Source organism: Meles meles, chromosome 10, assembly GCF_922984935.1.
Source record: "Meles meles chromosome 10, mMelMel3.1 paternal haplotype, whole genome shotgun sequence".
Taxonomy (NCBI): domain Eukaryota; kingdom Metazoa; phylum Chordata; class Mammalia; order Carnivora; family Mustelidae; genus Meles; species Meles meles.
The window spans coordinates 67,751,726-67,768,355 of NC_060075.1; the positions used below are offsets into that span (position 1 = coordinate 67,751,726).

Genomic DNA, 16,630 nt, shown 5'->3' on the forward strand with positions numbered 1-16,630 from the left:
TGGCAGATGAGAAAACTAAACTGCAGAGACATTAAGGAACTTGTTCAAGGCCTCCCAGGGAGCACAATCACTGCAGGATATCAGGGGGAAGGTAAATGCTTCATTTCAGGCTTTCTCCAGTTTCCCTGTTTCTATGGAAGTGGTTGCTTCTGCATCTCACCAGCTTCCAGCCTCATATCCTTCCGATGGATCCAGTCAGTTCTCACGACTGAAGCCAGTGTTATCAGATGACTATGAGATCTTTGGCTCACCCTAATAACACTTGGCTGTCTATAGGATAAAAGCCGATGGCATACAAAACCTCTCTGCCTGCTTCTCCAGCTGCAGCTCTTAGAACCCTCTTCATTTATCTTTTTGCCACATGGAGTTGCTTGCACAGCCCAACCCCATCTTGTGTCACCGGTCTGAGCTTATGCACAGACGGCTGTGTCAGGAGTGCCCTCCTCACCTCCCCCACCTCCCAGCATATCCATTCACCCGCCAGGACTTCACTCAAGGTTTTCCTTGACCATGAAGCCTCATGACCTGGTGTCCTCCAGGCACAGTTATCCACTCCTCACTTGTGACTCCTCACTCCTCACTTGTGGCCCCACTGAAACTGTACACTTTCCTAGAAGAACACAAGTAACACCTGGTTGTTTTAAAGTCAGTTTTTAGCAACCCAACTATGAGCTTCTTAATTTTTTATTCATCACTGGATGAATAAAACACTTAACACTTAGCCTGGACTGGTCCTTAATGAGAAAAGTGTTCCAGTAAAGAAGTGAAAGAATCAGGTCAAATCGTCAAGAGCCTTGAATGTCATGCTAGAATAATCCAAATGTCTACCACCTGGATGTCCCCACATCCTCCCCTTCTCGGGCCACCCTTTCATCTTGTATTCAAAATGACAAAATATTTACCTTGCATTCTGCACTGTACAGAGAGCCCACCATCACCCTCCTCCTCTTCTGGTTTTCCCCCCAAAGATCTCGGGAGCTTTAAAGAATGAGAAGTACAATAGCCAAACTATGGAAAGAACCTAGATGTCCATCAACAGATGAATGGATAAAGAAGAAGTGGTATATATATACAATGGAATACTATGCAGCCATCAAAAGAAATGCAATCTTGCCATTTGCGATGATGTAGATGGAACTAGAGGGTATTATGCTTAGTGAAATAAGTCAATCAGAGAAAGACAACTCTCATATGATCTCCCTGATATGAGGAAGTGGAGATGTAACGTGGGGGATTTGGGGGGTAGGAAAATAATAAATGAAACAAGATGGGATCTGGAGGGAGACAAACCATAAGAGACTCTTAATGTCACAAAACAAACTGAGGGTGGCCGGGGGGAGAGGGGGTAGGGAGAGTGTAGTGGGATTATAGACATTGGGGAGGGTACGTGATATGGTGAGTGCTGTGAAGTATGTAAAGCTGGAGATTCACAGACCAGTACCCCTGGGGCTAATAATACTTTATATGTTTATAAAAAAATTTAAAAATTTTTCAAAAAGAATGAGAATAAAATCAGGGGCTCTTTTCTCCCTTGGTTACCTCTCCCTCCCATTTCCTGCTCGTGCTCACAGTCTCATTCTTCTGGTGGCTACTTTACACTGCTTTACTCTTGATTTTGCTTCAAGTCTTTTGTTCTCCCAAAGCAGCTTGAACACAAGGCTTTGGTGGTTGGAAGACTTTTCCCGCTCTGCTTGTGTTTACAGTTTTGAATAGATAATATATTCCCATGGTTTAAAAATCAGATTAGATAGAAGGGTGCCTAGTGAAAATTCTCACTCCTACCCCTGCACTTGTCTGTCTATTTCCCCCCATTTCCCACCCCAAGTAGCTATCTTATTAGCTTTTTTGGTATCCCTCTAGGGTTTACTTATGCAAATATAATACAATGCAAATATAGAAAGCTTCTTTTTTTTTTTTTTTTTTCCCTGCTGAACACTGCTGGCAAATGCTATGAAAATAGGCCGCCTGGACCCACTTTCAAATCTGTGCTGTCATCTGCTCTCTGTGGGGCCTTACCCCTGCCCAGAAAAATCCTTTCTTTTCCATTTTCCTACAGAGATGATTTCCACAGTGACAGTATTTCTTGAGAAGAAAACCTGGGGCACATGGTCTAAAAAGTGAATTTGTGTAATATGTGGGTCCAGATCATGGATTTGCATGTGGGACGAAGGTCTCTGTAGTTATTCCAAGCCTCCTTAATCCAAGACCAGGCTCCTTTTCTGGGATAGCAGTCTTTTAGTATTATTTAGGCTGACAGCTCAGGAAAGAATTGAAAATAATTTAAACTTGAAAATTAGGTATCACTGTCCTGACGCGGGGCATGTACACTAGACACCTTTTTGCTCTAGGCCTCCAGCCGGCTGCCATCTGACTCGGCCTCCCTCCCTCTGCTTAGACCTTCTCCTCAATCTTTTTACATCTCTTCTAAGTCCTGGGACTCTCACTGCTGTCTCCCTTTCACAGACTGCCCCCTCCCAAATGCCCTTCCTTTTGTTTTATACATGAAGCGATTTAGCTTGGGGGGAAGGGGTCACATGTGAGGAAGCCCTCTGGGAACTACAGAAGTAACGGGGCCCTTGAGCAGCACTAAATTTGAACAGTCAAATTACCAGGGAGTAGTAATTTGCATATAGATAGGAAGGCATTGGAGTGCCGCTCATTAAGATGAATGAGATCAGATTCTCATTGGATTTATCATCTAACAAACATCTCACTTTTGGGGTTAGCACCTTTTTATACATTTATTCCCTGTATAATTTTGTGGCAGAGATAGTTATTGTTCCCTAAATATTCCAAGTATTCTCCTGTGTTACCTAGCCTCATTTGCAGTTAGGTTGGACCATGTGACTTCTTCTGACCAACTGAACACTTCTGGGCAGAAGTGATGTGTCTCTTCGGGACTAAGACAATTTGGAACCAGTGTGCCTTTCCTATCTCTCCCTTCCCCTCAGTGTAGGCCATGCATTCCAGATGGCAGAGCCACAAGCTTCAGGAGGGCCACCTGAGCCACACTGGACTGTGGTGGTAGTAGGAAAAAAAACTTTATTGTGACAAGCCATTGAAATTTTGAGATTTTTTTTATTAATATTTTGAGATATTTATTATTATTTTGGAGATTTTTATTAATCTTTAAATATTTATTAATTTTAATTAATATTTAATTATATACCTATGCTACTTGGACCAACATTTTTGAAAATTAAAATCTAAAACCTAAAATCTCTAAAACAATATTGCATGCGTGTGTGTGTGTGTGTGTGTGTGTGTGTGTGTGTGTATGTTGCTTAGGACATGCAGATGTGTCTCCACATTCTGCACAAATTGTAATTTGGCAAATCTTTATAACTGTTTATATGTTTTGAGGTCCCATTAATGTCTAAGCAAATTTTATTAAGATATTCTAGTATCTTTAGTAATCCTATTCTCAAAGCCATCAGTGCATGAAATATGAAATATAAGCTGCTACTGTGTTGTCCCTTCACTTATTCCTCATTCTGTATATTCAGATACAGGTATAACTTCCTGCTGGCCCATTTTCAAATTTCTTCAGGCTTTTCCAACCAATTGTGCAAAATCCTGGCTTGAGCTTTGTTTTCTTAAAGTTTTTCAAGGTGAATATTGTAATCCTTTCCTGTTCTTAGGGAAGTGAAATTTGTTTGGAAGCTTTCTACCTAATAACCTATTCAAAGGCTCTTAATGACCAGCCCAATTTTCTGTCATCCAACATGAACAAATAGCTGGCCCTACTCTGGCTCCTCCAATACCTTCTCTTCTCCTAGCAGCTTGGTTCTCTCACGCAATACTTATTTCAGCTAAAATTTCATTACTTCCGTGGCTGTCACACGGTTGTTTTATGAGTTTTCTAGGACTGCCATAACAAAGTACCACAAACTGAATGGCTTGAAAAACAGAAATTTATTGTTTCAAAGCCTGGAGACTCACAGTCCATGATCAAGGTATTAGCAGGGCCATGGTCCCTCAGAACTCACCAGAGAAGGATTGTTCTAGAACTCTCTCCTAGCTCCTGGCAATCCCTTGGCTTGTGGTAGCTTGCCTCATGGTTACATGGTTTTCTCCCTGTGTGCATGTCTGTGTCCAGACTTTCCCCTTTTTATATAGACATCAGTCAGATTGGAGTAGAGGCCTACCCTACTCCAATATGACCTCATTTTAATGAATTACTTCGGCAAGAACCCTATACCCAAATAAGGTCACATTCCGAGGCACCAGACCTTAAGACTTCAATATATGAGTTTTGGGCAACATAATTCAACCCATAGCAGTCATTAGCATTCGCATTGTCAAACATATAATCATAATGTTTAACACCAAATGCCTTAAAGTCATACTCATTTGTGTTGAAATCTCATTTTCTGCTCTTTGAACCTCAGTTTCTCTGTCTCTAAAATGGGAGCATTAGTCATTCATTACCTTTTAGGGTTGTTGGAATAATTCAACAACATTCCGTCTTGGTATTGGCCATAAACATGAAATTTCATGGCTTCAAGACCAAAAACAAAGTAAACAATTAAAAAGTGCCTCCACATTCTATAACGAGCTGCCAGACCACTGATGTAAGACATGCTCACAGACTATGAGACTGCTTGAGCTGGCGTACACAATCACCCATCTTCTACTGACAAAGGAGCCGAGGCTGACAAGGCCAAAAAGAAATTATTTTTAGAGAGTTGATATCCTCCTCCTCATGTGAGAGGGGAGAGGAGTGCTTTCCTCTCACCTCAAGTCAGGTGACAAGAAGTCTTCAGAGCTCAAGGGAAGTAGGAGCTGATGTTTGACTTGTGCTCTGAGAAATTAAATGTGGAAGACCACGGGTGTAGCTGCGTGCCTGCTGGCCACATAGACCCAGATGCTCCCTCACTGGCAACAGAGTAAGGAAGTGGGAAATTTTCTCATATGCCTAGTGGGCTGGCAGGATGGAGCTAGCTGGGAGTCATTTTGGAAAGACTGCCCAAGAAGGCTTTGTGCCAAAATGGACCTCAGCAAAAAGACATTGGAGTATACCTTCCTATACAGAGATGAGGCAGATGCCTGACTGTACAGTCTGGAAAGATGCGAGCTGGAGGCTCAAGGCTGCCGTGGGATTTCTCTGAGGAAGCCCTGTTGGCAGCCAGCAGAGACGTATCAGCACTGAACATCTGCCATAGCCAGGGGGCTCACATGCCAGAGTGTATCCAGACCAGTTTAGAGACTTTTTTAGAGACTAGTTGTACCTCTTCCCAACCACATTCCAACCTCAGAAGATCCTGGAGCAGCCTAGTGGGTGAGGGGACACAGGGAAGAGAAGGGAAACAGAAGTACTTTATGGAGAAAAGGAGCAGAAACCAACTGTGTTCTCTTCCTCAAATATGACAGACTTTCCAGCCTAAAGGAAGCTCAAGCTGAGGGCATAAATAAACTTTAACCTAGATGAGAGTATTGGGTTACATGGCCCTGGACTGGACATTTTAAGGACTGAAATGAGTTGATCTGGAGGACTGCAATGAACTGGAGGATTTTTATGATCTGAGAGTGACTGAAATAGTAAGGAGTGGACGAATCTACCCACAGAGTTTGAGTAGGAGGGAGGAAAGAATAAAACTGTTCTTTACAGGGACCTTAGTGAGTTCATGTGGGAGAAAGTGAGTACTCAGAAAAAGTTGCTATTACTCTGCTGCTGCTGCTGCTGCTGCTGCTGCTGCTGCTGCTGCTGCTGCTGCTGCTGCTGCTGCTAATTATTTTAGTTGCCATTCTGACCAAGAAACCCACACCATCTTTCCTAGCAATGTCAAGTGTAGAGTTCTGGGGAAACAGAAACCATTCCAGCGATCAGTAGAAAGAAATTTAATACAGGTAGTTAGGTGCTTACAAAATCACTGGAGAGCTGGAGGAACAGTTTCTAAACTGAAATGCCAGAAATAACTCCCAGGAGGTAATTATTCATCTGATTTCCCAGGGGAGCTCTTGCCCCTGCCATAGTCGTAAGGATCCGAAGTCCAGCATCTTTGGGGGAAGTTTTGAATCTTGTGGACACTGTATAGTTGCAGTCTGAGGATCATGAAAACACTTGTCACTCTTGCAGCCATTGGCTTCTAATCCTCATGAAGCTAGACACTGGATGTTTGGAATGTGGTTGCCAAAAAACTCAATGTCTGCATGACCTTACTTGCCAGTAGCAACAAATAACAGAGCAGGCAGGTGGCCCTGGTCTCACTCCTTCCTTTCAAGTCTCTTGAGTGTATTTAACTCACAATCTGAACATTAGCTGTGAAAGAGTCAGAGAAATGTGATTTTGAGCTTCTCAGCCATGGCAATACACAGAAGAGTTCAGAATTACTGCTAAGAGCTAGTATTTCATATCCACAATGATGATCCATACATATTAAAAGACACATAATGCCAATAGTCCAAGCTTATGTCTAAAGGACCAAATACTGGATTCAGTTGGATTTTTATTTTTATTTTTTTATTTGAGACACAGAGAGAGAGAGCAAGCAAGCACAAGTGGGGAGGAGGATCAAAGGGCATGGGAGAAACAGATACCCCGCTGAGCAGGGAGCCAGAGGTTGGGCTCAAACCCAGGACCCTGAAATCATGACCTGAGCCAAAGGCAGACACTTAACAAGGCCACCAGGCATCCCTCAGTTGGATTTTTTTAAAAATCAACTTTATTTAAGTATAATTTGCCTATAATAAACTGCATCTGTTTTAAGAATACAGTTCAATGAGCCTGGACAAATATGGTGCAAATGTGATCAACACTGTAATCAATATATAAAACTTTTCCATCATCCAAAAACACTTCCCTTACATTTGTTTGCAGTCAGTCTCCTCATTCTCCTTGCCCCAAGCAACCACTGATCTGCTTTCTGTCTCTATGATTACTTTTCCCTGTTCTAGAATTTCATGTAAGTAAAAGCATACAGTAGAATACAGCTGTTTTGAATATGTGCAAATAGTTTTCTTTTTCTTGCCAAGAATCTAGCATGGCATAGTAGAATACGTAGGGTCTCTGTGGTCAGACAAACTCAGGGTTGGATTCCAACTCTCCCACCTAACAGCTCTTGACCTATCACGAGTTGAACTTGGGGGACCCAAATTTCTTAACTGTAAAATGGTAATTTAAAACAAAAATTTTAAAAAATCTGCAGAGGTTAGAGCTCATAAATGAAAAGCACACAAATAGCACTCCATGAAAAATAACTATCATGATTCTTCTTGATGATGGCCTGTTATTTTCTGCTCATGCTAGTCTTCCAGTCAATTGTATCTAAACTACAATGCTTTGGAGGAGAGTTTTATTGCTGACTTTCACACGTGACTGCCATAGTAGCAATTAGGACTATTCTCTAGAGTGTCAGATTCCTTCATATCTGGGTTCTATCACTCGTGAAAATTCTGAATCTTCTATGCTTTGGTTTTCTCTTTTGTAAAACAGGAATAATAACCATACCTAGGGTTGTTATGGAAGTTAAATAAGATGATGTATCATACCTTAACCAAATAATTGTTGGCCATTATTGTCATTGTTATTTTATATTGAAAATTTTCTGCCTGTATACCTTTACCCAAGCTCCTCCTGTGAAATGAGTACCCCTCTCTTTCTTTTCTTACTCTGTTAAATTTTTTTACTCTATCCCCAGGAACCTCTCCCTCCCACAAAATAAACTTGCACTGTCTTATTTGGCACTTATCTTCCCACCCTTCATATTATCATTGAGTCATAGAATGTTTGAGTTTGAAATAATGGTTCGTGTGAATGCTCTCATTGTACAGCTGATGTGAGAGATCCAGTAGTGATAAATTATTTACCAAAATCGTGTCTTTAGAACATAGGTTGGGTTAAGACTTTGTCTCCTAATCTCAGTCCTGGGTCTACAGTATGACTTTAAGTGCTTAGCACATAATACTCAGTTTGCTGGCTTATTGTGTGAATTCTCTACAGTATGACTTTAAGTGCTTAGCACATAATATTCAGTTTGCTGGCTTATTGTGTGAATTCTTAAAATATAGTGTGCTCAGTGGATTTCTAGAGCCAAATCCAAGGACTTTGCTTGTCGTAGTACCTCAGATCTTATCATTCTCTGAGATTAAAGAAATGATATTCAGCCCTGTCCAAGTAAAATCATAAAATTTTTCAGGAAAACCATCTGAAAAAAAGTCATGCATATTACACAATGTGAGACGGATATGCTGCATAGCCGGATATGCTGCAATGGATTTTATGAGAGAGATCTAGGTACTTGCCAACGTTGTAGTGCCAGTTCTTTTGTGACTGGCCGTAAGTTTATAAAGTCCTGCTATACAGTTGCAAAGAAAATACTTTTTATCACCAGTTTAGTCTTAGAGTAAATACTGTAAAAAGAACTTCAGCGATACCTTTAGCCCAATGAGGTAAAAGCTCCTATACTATACGCACACAAGGCAAACACGGTAGGATAATGAACAAAATACAGGCAACCCTTGTTCTATATGTATGCGCGCTAGCAGTTACACAGCTGCTCTAGGCCTGAAAAACCAACAGGGTGTTTATGTCCACATGGAACTTTGGATTTAGATGGGAAGGAAGTTCAATATGCATATTCTGGGGAGGCGGGATATAAGGGAGAACATGAGAAAGTTAGGAGGGATACCACCTTTTAAGGAAAGAAAGTTGAAGAACTTTCCAGTATTTCTCACATATTTTTTAAAGATTTTATTTATTTATTGGACAGAGAGAGAGATCACAAGTAGGCAGAGCAGCAGGCAGAGAGAGAGGGAGAAGCAGGCTCCCTGCTGAGCAGAGAGCCCGATGCGGGGCTTGATCCCAGGACCCTGAGATCACGACCTGAACCGAAGGCAGAGGCTTACCTCGCTGAGCCACCCAGTTGCCCCATCTCACATATATTTTTTTTTTTTTACAGATATAGAAAGTTTATAGTTCAGCAATGCCAATATAGAGAATTTGACACCTTAGCCCCTACTTGCGAAGTGATTAACAACTATACAACAATAACTTCTATTCTATTGTCATAGGCTTTGGCTCAGATGTTTAAATACTTAAAGAACTTGGTAAGATTTTTTTGTTTGTGTGCCTTGTTTTGCTGTTGTTTCGTGTGGGAATGGGTGGGGATTATAAAGAGGGCAGGAGGGGTAAATCCATTGTATTAAAGACAGATCAGGAATTAAACAGCCACTAGAATTTCATTTACCATTTCTTTACAAAATATATGTGGGAGAATATGGCTTAAAGACAGAGGGGAAAAGCCTCTTATCTGTTCACACTATTTTACTTTACTCTTTATCCAGTCTGACAATAATGCCAAACTTCATTTACTACCTAGGACAAGAGTGACTCTAATAGGATTTTACAAAGTCCAATCTAATTTTGGTACTGAGATCTTAAGTGCTTAAAATTTTGGAATTCTTCAGATTTATTAAAAAAAAGTTTTCTGAACAAATTACCCAAAAATATTAGATAGAAACCAACTGGTTAACTACTTAAAAAAATATCCAATTCATTTTTTTTTTTTTTACAGATTAGTATTACTTGTAATGTATCTCTGCCCCTATAAACTGACTTTTTGCTTCGTCTATAGACCAAGGCAATTTTTTCCAAGCAAGATACTCCTAATTAAGGGAAAAATATGATCTCTTGAAAAAACAAAAATACCTAAGTGGGTCAGAAAGAAAACAACAATGGATAACACAACTCAGGTCCCACAAATGTACCATTTTCTTAAAAAAAAAAAAAAAAGAAAGAAAGAAAAAAAGTAAAAAAAGAAAAAGGGGTGCGTTTTATATATCAAAATCAGCAGAATTCTCATGCTTCACAATTTTGTTGCTAGAAATCCCCAAATTCCTTGGACTCATTTGGGAAGTTTTCTGAAGGTGCGCATTATGGTAAACAGCAGCAAAATACCAAAACAATTCTATTGCTAAAAAGCAGCTACTCCTGTTTGTGCCTTTAGAATACTAGTTGTAAAACAGCAACAATAACAAAATGCTAATTGCTCCATCAACTGGATTTGAAAAATTCTAGAAGAGAAACAAACTGTTTTCTTTAAAACAATCTAAGGCAGGACATTTACAATCATATTGGACAAATATTCATTGAGTTTTGGCAGGGGGAAGTACCAGAAAATGTCAAAAAGAGACACAACAGCATTATATTTAGTATTCTAAAGGCAGGCTTCAGGTAGTTCAACAATGATTCTGGTAACACCAACTGCTCACATACATACACACGCACACACATAGATTTTAATGGCTTAAAAAAAACCAAATTTGTTACTTTAGAAAAATGAATGCAGTGCATTTTCAGTAATATTATCGCCACAGACTCTGATTGCTCAGTCCACACATAAGTAGTAGTTGCCTTCTATGGTGATATGGCTTCTCTGCACTAATTCCCATCAGGCCGAAAAACATTAGGGCAGGTTAAGTAAAGATTGAATTGTTGCACAAAGGAACATTTACTCATCAGATCCCACTGATCTCTTCTGTGCCCGTTTCCTGGGCAACCTTCTTGATGAAGCTTTATTGATCTGATTCAAAGTTTCCTGAGGAATCCAACTCATGTCAACATCATTCTGACTTGATGTACCCATCTCCACCTTCTGTATGGGCCTCTTGCGCTTTCTAGATTCCAGGAGTTGATGAAGGCCAACAACAACCAAGAGCCCAAGACCAGCAAGGAACATATACATAAAGATTGTTTCTCCATCTAACCCATCCTCTCTTTCAATAATTGTAACTGTTTGATTGAAGACAGTATCTTGGAATACATTGCCATTCAAATCTTTGTAGTTCAGATTGATGACTAGACCAAAGGGTCGTCCACCCATGGGCTCTGCAGGAATGAAGGAGTATTCAAAAGTTGCCTGTCTCTGGGGTGGCACTACAGTGTTCAGAGGAAGAGCTGTGAAATTCTGGATATAAAACTGGTAGTCTTGAGGATAACGGAATGAGGCATCTAAGGATTCAACGATAAAATCTTCTGTACCCTTGTTTGTAAAGCCTACTAGGAACTTCACAATGTTATTTGCTGGAAAATCTTCTCCTTTCACAAATAGGATAGTTGTATCTGCACTTGGTGAAGCTTCAGGTTCACCAGATACATCTTCTTCCTCTTTATCTTCAGCCAAATCTGTGGGTTCATCTTCTTCCACCTCTGCTTCATCATCTTCATCTTCAATTATTGAATCTTCCACCGTTTCTTCATCTTCTGTAAGATCCTGAGCTGCAGCTAATGAGCCTCCAGGGCCACTGCGGAGCACGACCGTAGCGGGGAATACGAGCAAGAGCAGCAGAAGCAGGCGGGAGAGGACTCTCATGGCGCAGCCGGTCCGGTGTCCAGTCACCGCCCGCCAGTGCTCTCCGCGGCTCCGGCAGTAATGGCGTTACTCTTCATCCGGGCTCCATCTCACATATTTTTTAAAACGCTCTGTATTGGGGGTCCCCAAGGTCACCCCCTCGGTCCACTGATTTGATAGAAAGGGTCTCACAGAACTCAGCATCTGTCTGTACTCATGGTTAAGATTTACTACCATGAGAACATACAGAACAAAATAAAAAAATCCAAAAGGTGCATAGGGTGAAGTTGGTTCAAGGTTTGAAGAGTCTTCTTACAGTGGGGTGGCTTAATTCCTTCAGCAATGAGCAGTGATAACACATGCAAAGTGTTGTCTCCCAGGACAGCTCACAAGCAGTGCTCAAGGTTTTTATCAAGGGTGGTCAAAGAAGCATTCTTTGCTCACCACGTACCCCTAACTGCAGACTTCTAGAAGGAAAGCAGGTGCTCAACACAAGCCATACTGTTTGTAGAAGCTGTCTAGCCACAGAGAGCCACCCTGGTCCTATGGGAAAAGTTTTATACCAATGTAGGGAACCATTTAGCAGTCAAGCTCCCAGATGCCAGCCCGGGGCCAGTTTTTCCAGAAAACCTTCCTAAGGCTAGCAGTCTCGGGACTGCTCTGCTCTTTTCTGCACTAGTATTTTCTTTATTCCAGCACATAGAGAGACATAAGAAAGACAGCTGTCTCTCATAAACCCTTTTGAAATAAGTAATCTGTGGCAAGAATGGTTTGCATGGCTTATCTAAAGTCCTATGTAGTTAGTTGTTTGGGATGGCTTGACCCAGGACCATAGATCTTCAGACTCAGTTGTGGCTTTTACCTGGGTTCTCGGTTCTTCTCCACATCACATTTCCTGGGGCTGCCAGCATGTTGCCAGGACAGCCGATTCATTCATGTTTGATTCTGGGCTGGGATGGATAAAACAGCCAGACCTCGCACTCTGTCTATGCAGATTGACTAGATGGATATCTTGGGCTTCCACAGAATCATCATTCTTGTGTGAAGGCTGGCTTCCCTCGGAGTGAAAGTGTTCTAAAGCCGACCTGGGTGAAAGGCCTGCAGTATCACTTCTGTTGCATTGTTAGTTAAGTAAGTTACAAAGGCCAACCTAAATTCAAAGGGAAGGAACTAGACTCTACATCAGGAATAACAGAGAGTTTGCAACTATCTTTAAGATAGTGCAATAAATAATTTTTTGGAATATCTTGACATATATCCATTTCTATGGCGGTAATCTACTTTGCTGTCTTATTTCTCCAATAAAACTGTAAGTTTCTTAAGGGAAGGAACCCACTCTGCCTCAGCTTTCAATTCGCTGCACTTTGTACTTTCAATAGGCAGTACTTTGCTTATAGCACACAGCAAGTAATTCCCTGTTGAATAAATGAATGCTATTACAAGTTTACTGCACGTCAAGCACTACACTAAGCTCTTTACGTTGATTGTGTTGTGTGATTCTTACAACAATCTTGGGAGGGAGGATTTATTATTATTTCCATTTTCTTAAATGAGCAAACTAAGGCACAGAGTAAGTTACCTGCCTAAGGACACATAGCTTGTGCCAGGATTTGAACTTAGACTGACTCTAGAGCATATGCTAGATCATTTCATCCACTTCCTTCTTCCTCTTCTTTCTTCTCTCTTCTCTCTTTTTTTTTAAGATTGTATGTATTTATTTGAGAATGAGAAAAAGAGAGCACATGCATATGTGCATGTACAAACACAAGCAGAGGGAGGGGTGGAAGGAGAAGGAGAAACAGATTTGCTGAGCAGGGAACCAGAGGCGGGCTCAATTACAGGACCCTGGGATCATGACCTGAGCCACAGAGGCTTAACCAACTGAGCCACCTAGGCACCCAGACTACCACTTTCATCATGGACCACACTTTGCCTGAAGAGGAAATCTCCCCAAATCCAAATTATGGTACTCTGCTGTACAAAAAGAGAGGTGTGAGGAGCACAAAGCCCTTTATTTAGTTCCATTTTCTATGTTATTGAAGAAATGGGAAGGGAAGCGTGAGGAGAAGGATAAAGAATGATAATAAGCTTGAAAGACATTCTAACTGTCAAGGCCATGTATATAATCATGAATGTTATATAGTCTTGAGGCATTTGTAATCTTGAAAAACTGCCCTTTTTTTTAAAAAGATTTATTTATTTATTTGACAGATCACAAGTAGGCAGAGAGGCAGGCAGAGAGAGAGGAAGGGAAGCAGGCTCCCCGCTGGGCAGAGAACCTGATGCAGGGCTCGATCCCAGGACCCTGGGATCATGTCCCAAGCCAAAGGCAGAGCCTTTAACCCACTGAGCCACCCAGGTGCCCCGAAAAACTGCTTTAAAAAAAAAATCTGTGAAATGAATGTAAAGGATGAGATAAAGAAAATAGATGAAAAATGGCGAGATGTTCCATAGCATTATATGAGCTTTGAATTATATTTGATCCTGAACAATTGATCATTTTTATTTTTAAAATCATATATGCTAAGATATGAAATCTAAAGATAAAATGCCTCACTTCCGATATACCTGTCATTGGAAAATAGTTAGGTTAGCAACTTCTTTTCCTTGAAATAATCAGGGTGAGTGATCAACCCTTGGTGGGGACCAGGGCAGCAATATCACAGATGAGTCTTCCTTGGGAGAGTAGTTATTTCTATTTAGAAAGGATTGAAGGGGAGTCCAAAGTATCAGAAAGTAGAGGGAGGAGGAGGGTGGTGGTAGAAGAGAATCCTAAATACAGAAGAGAATAAGACTGAGGAGAGGTGGAATCATAAAAACTCTCCATGGAATGGTTTTCCCTTGGTTGGTGACTGGGGCTTCCAGGAGTATCAGGATAGGCTCTGCTGTGAGTAACAGAAAATGTAAGGTGATAATGTTTGACATAACTTGGGACAGTTATTTCTCTCTGACATGAAAACACATCTGGAGGAGAGAAGTCCAGAGCTCTATGTTTGCTCCATGGATTTCCATGAAAATCCAGTTCCTTCTATCCCTCTTTCTCTTTACTGTGAGCTGACACCAGCCAACCAGATCCCGCACAGTCCTTAGGGTCTTTTTGTTAGATAACAGTAGATTCAAAGCACTTCCCCAACCTTGCCACCAAGTGATAAACAAGTCTCAGAACAAATTCTGCCACAAGAGCAAATATTTATTAACAAAACATTTATTTATGAGCAACCATAAGAACATAGTATCCAGTGTTTCAATTCAGTGAAGTCTCAATTCCAATCTTCTCCAATATCCAGTCTTACCTAGAGTGAAAACTTCAATCAAGGCAGGCATGACAACACTCCAGAGCAGGAATCTGTTATCTATGTAGTTGACATGAGGTAGCCTAAAAATTGACCCAGGATCATTAGAGATCAAACCTCGGGCACCATTCCTAAAGGTCCCGGCTGCAAACCTCACGGGATTCTTTTACTCTATTCATGCAAGGGTGGGAAGTGTCTGTAAGAGTTTAGTCTATAGTATATCTTACATATCTTTAAATTAACCAATGAGAGTTCCTCTCTAGCATTCATTATACTAGTTAGTAGACTGCTAATGTCTCACCCTTAAAACCTATTTCTGAAATTCACTGAGAACATAAGCAGCAAGTCTGGTGTTGTTCCAGATATTGACAACAGAAACACTTAGTCACTTGTAGGCTATGGGGTTTTTGACTGGAACATCAGGGACAACCTCTGGGGTATACACTTCCAGTTAAACTTTTAGCTGACTGCACCTGGGTTGTAGCTTAACCTAACTAGGACAAATAAAATAACTTAATTGCCATCCCCAAAACATGGCTTGCACATATACTGCTACTTAGATCCCATTGCTGGAAAGTTGGTAACATGACCACATTCAGCTTCAATGGAGGCTGGGAAAAGTAGCCTTCATTCTAGGAAACCCTGTGCCCAGATGTCATAGATACCGCTACCAAAGTAGAAGAGATGAGCAGATACATTGTGAATTCTGCAACACTTCCTTTGCAGAGGAGAGACTCAATATAATTGCCCAATATTTTCACTTGTTTTGCAATAAATAAGTCCTTACTCCACCCTCAGCCTGTGGCAAACTTTCCAAGTTTGAGAAATAGTCCCATGTCTTCCCAGAAATGGGTCAGAAATGTGGCAGTGGCTTAATGGTAGATGGATGTGTGAAGGCAAAAATTTTCTTCCATCAAATTCTCTTATGTTCAAGTTATATTAGGATTTTGCTACTAAAAGTGTGTTCATGGACTAGCAGCTCCTGCATCACCTGGGAGCTTGTTAAAAATGCTGTCTCTACATTTTAACAAGAACAACAGAAGATTCCTATGCACCATGAAGTTTGAGAAGCAATGTTTTTGAAAGCTTCCTTCTCCTTCAACACTCATGTACCTGAACATACTGTCTTTGGCTGCAAACCATTCCTTCCAGCAGGGCAACTTTGACCTTTTTACAAAAGTAAATCTGGGAGAATTCATGGTACATGAATAAATGGTACATTACAATTTAGGTCATAAATTCCTCACCATGTCATACAGATTAGCTTATTATCCTATGCAAAAAGCAATTAACGTATTTCTATGGTCTATGAGTAGAAAGTGACTAGAAGAAGATATTAAGAGTGGATCTGTTTGGGTGGTGAAACTTTGGATAATTTATTTTTCAGATTTTGTTACACTTTTTCAGAATTTTCTTTTATGAACAAACTGTTTTAAATTGGAAAAAGTGTTGTTTGAAGATGATATGAAACATATTTGTTTTAGCTCTAAGCAATCGGATAGCTGAATAAGAAGTAAACCTCTAACTGGTCTGGAAGAGAACAGCAATGGCATGGATCATTATGAGTCCACCCAAGACAAACTTCTACATTTGCCAAAATAAACTGCTTATTCACAGAAGATGGGCAGTGCTTATTTTGGAATATTACTCTTAACTGCTGACTTTTGCAATTTAAACATTTTAATGTCATTTCCTAACTTTGTTTTAAATGTATTTTCATTTTAAAACTTGGCACTAAAGTTTAATAAAATTTGCTTCTGGTAATTGAAATGATTTGCTTCAACTACATTAATTGGATAGCTGAAAGTTACATAGTTCTGAATCTTTTTTTTTTTTTTTTTGAGGGAATGTAGAAGAAATTAAAGAACGCGTTCCCTGAATTCGGGAACTCACTTGAGAAGACTATTGTAGAACTCCTTTTTTAAAAAAATTGTGTTATGTTAGTCACCATACAGTACATCATTAGTTTTGATGTAGTTTTCCATGATTCATTGTTTGTGTATAACACTCAGTGCTCCACGCAATCCACACCCTCCTTAATACCCA

General features: G+C 40.4%; 2 protein-coding genes across 13 annotated transcripts in view; one reads left to right on the plus strand and one right to left on the minus strand.

Annotated features, from left to right (window-relative positions):
* The window catches only part of ASNS (asparagine synthetase (glutamine-hydrolyzing)), a 152,293-nt gene that overhangs the window by 33,790 nt on the left and 101,873 nt on the right, over positions 1–16,630 (plus strand). The gene's annotated exons all lie outside the window — the stretch shown is intronic.
* LOC123952201 (translocon-associated protein subunit alpha-like) lies at positions 10,070–11,372 on the minus strand. The gene has a single exon (XM_046021477.1). It carries the CDS (start codon positions 11,310–11,312, stop codon positions 10,452–10,454), a length of 861 nt encoding a protein of 286 aa, XP_045877433.1. The 5' UTR covers positions 11,313–11,372; the 3' UTR covers positions 10,070–10,451.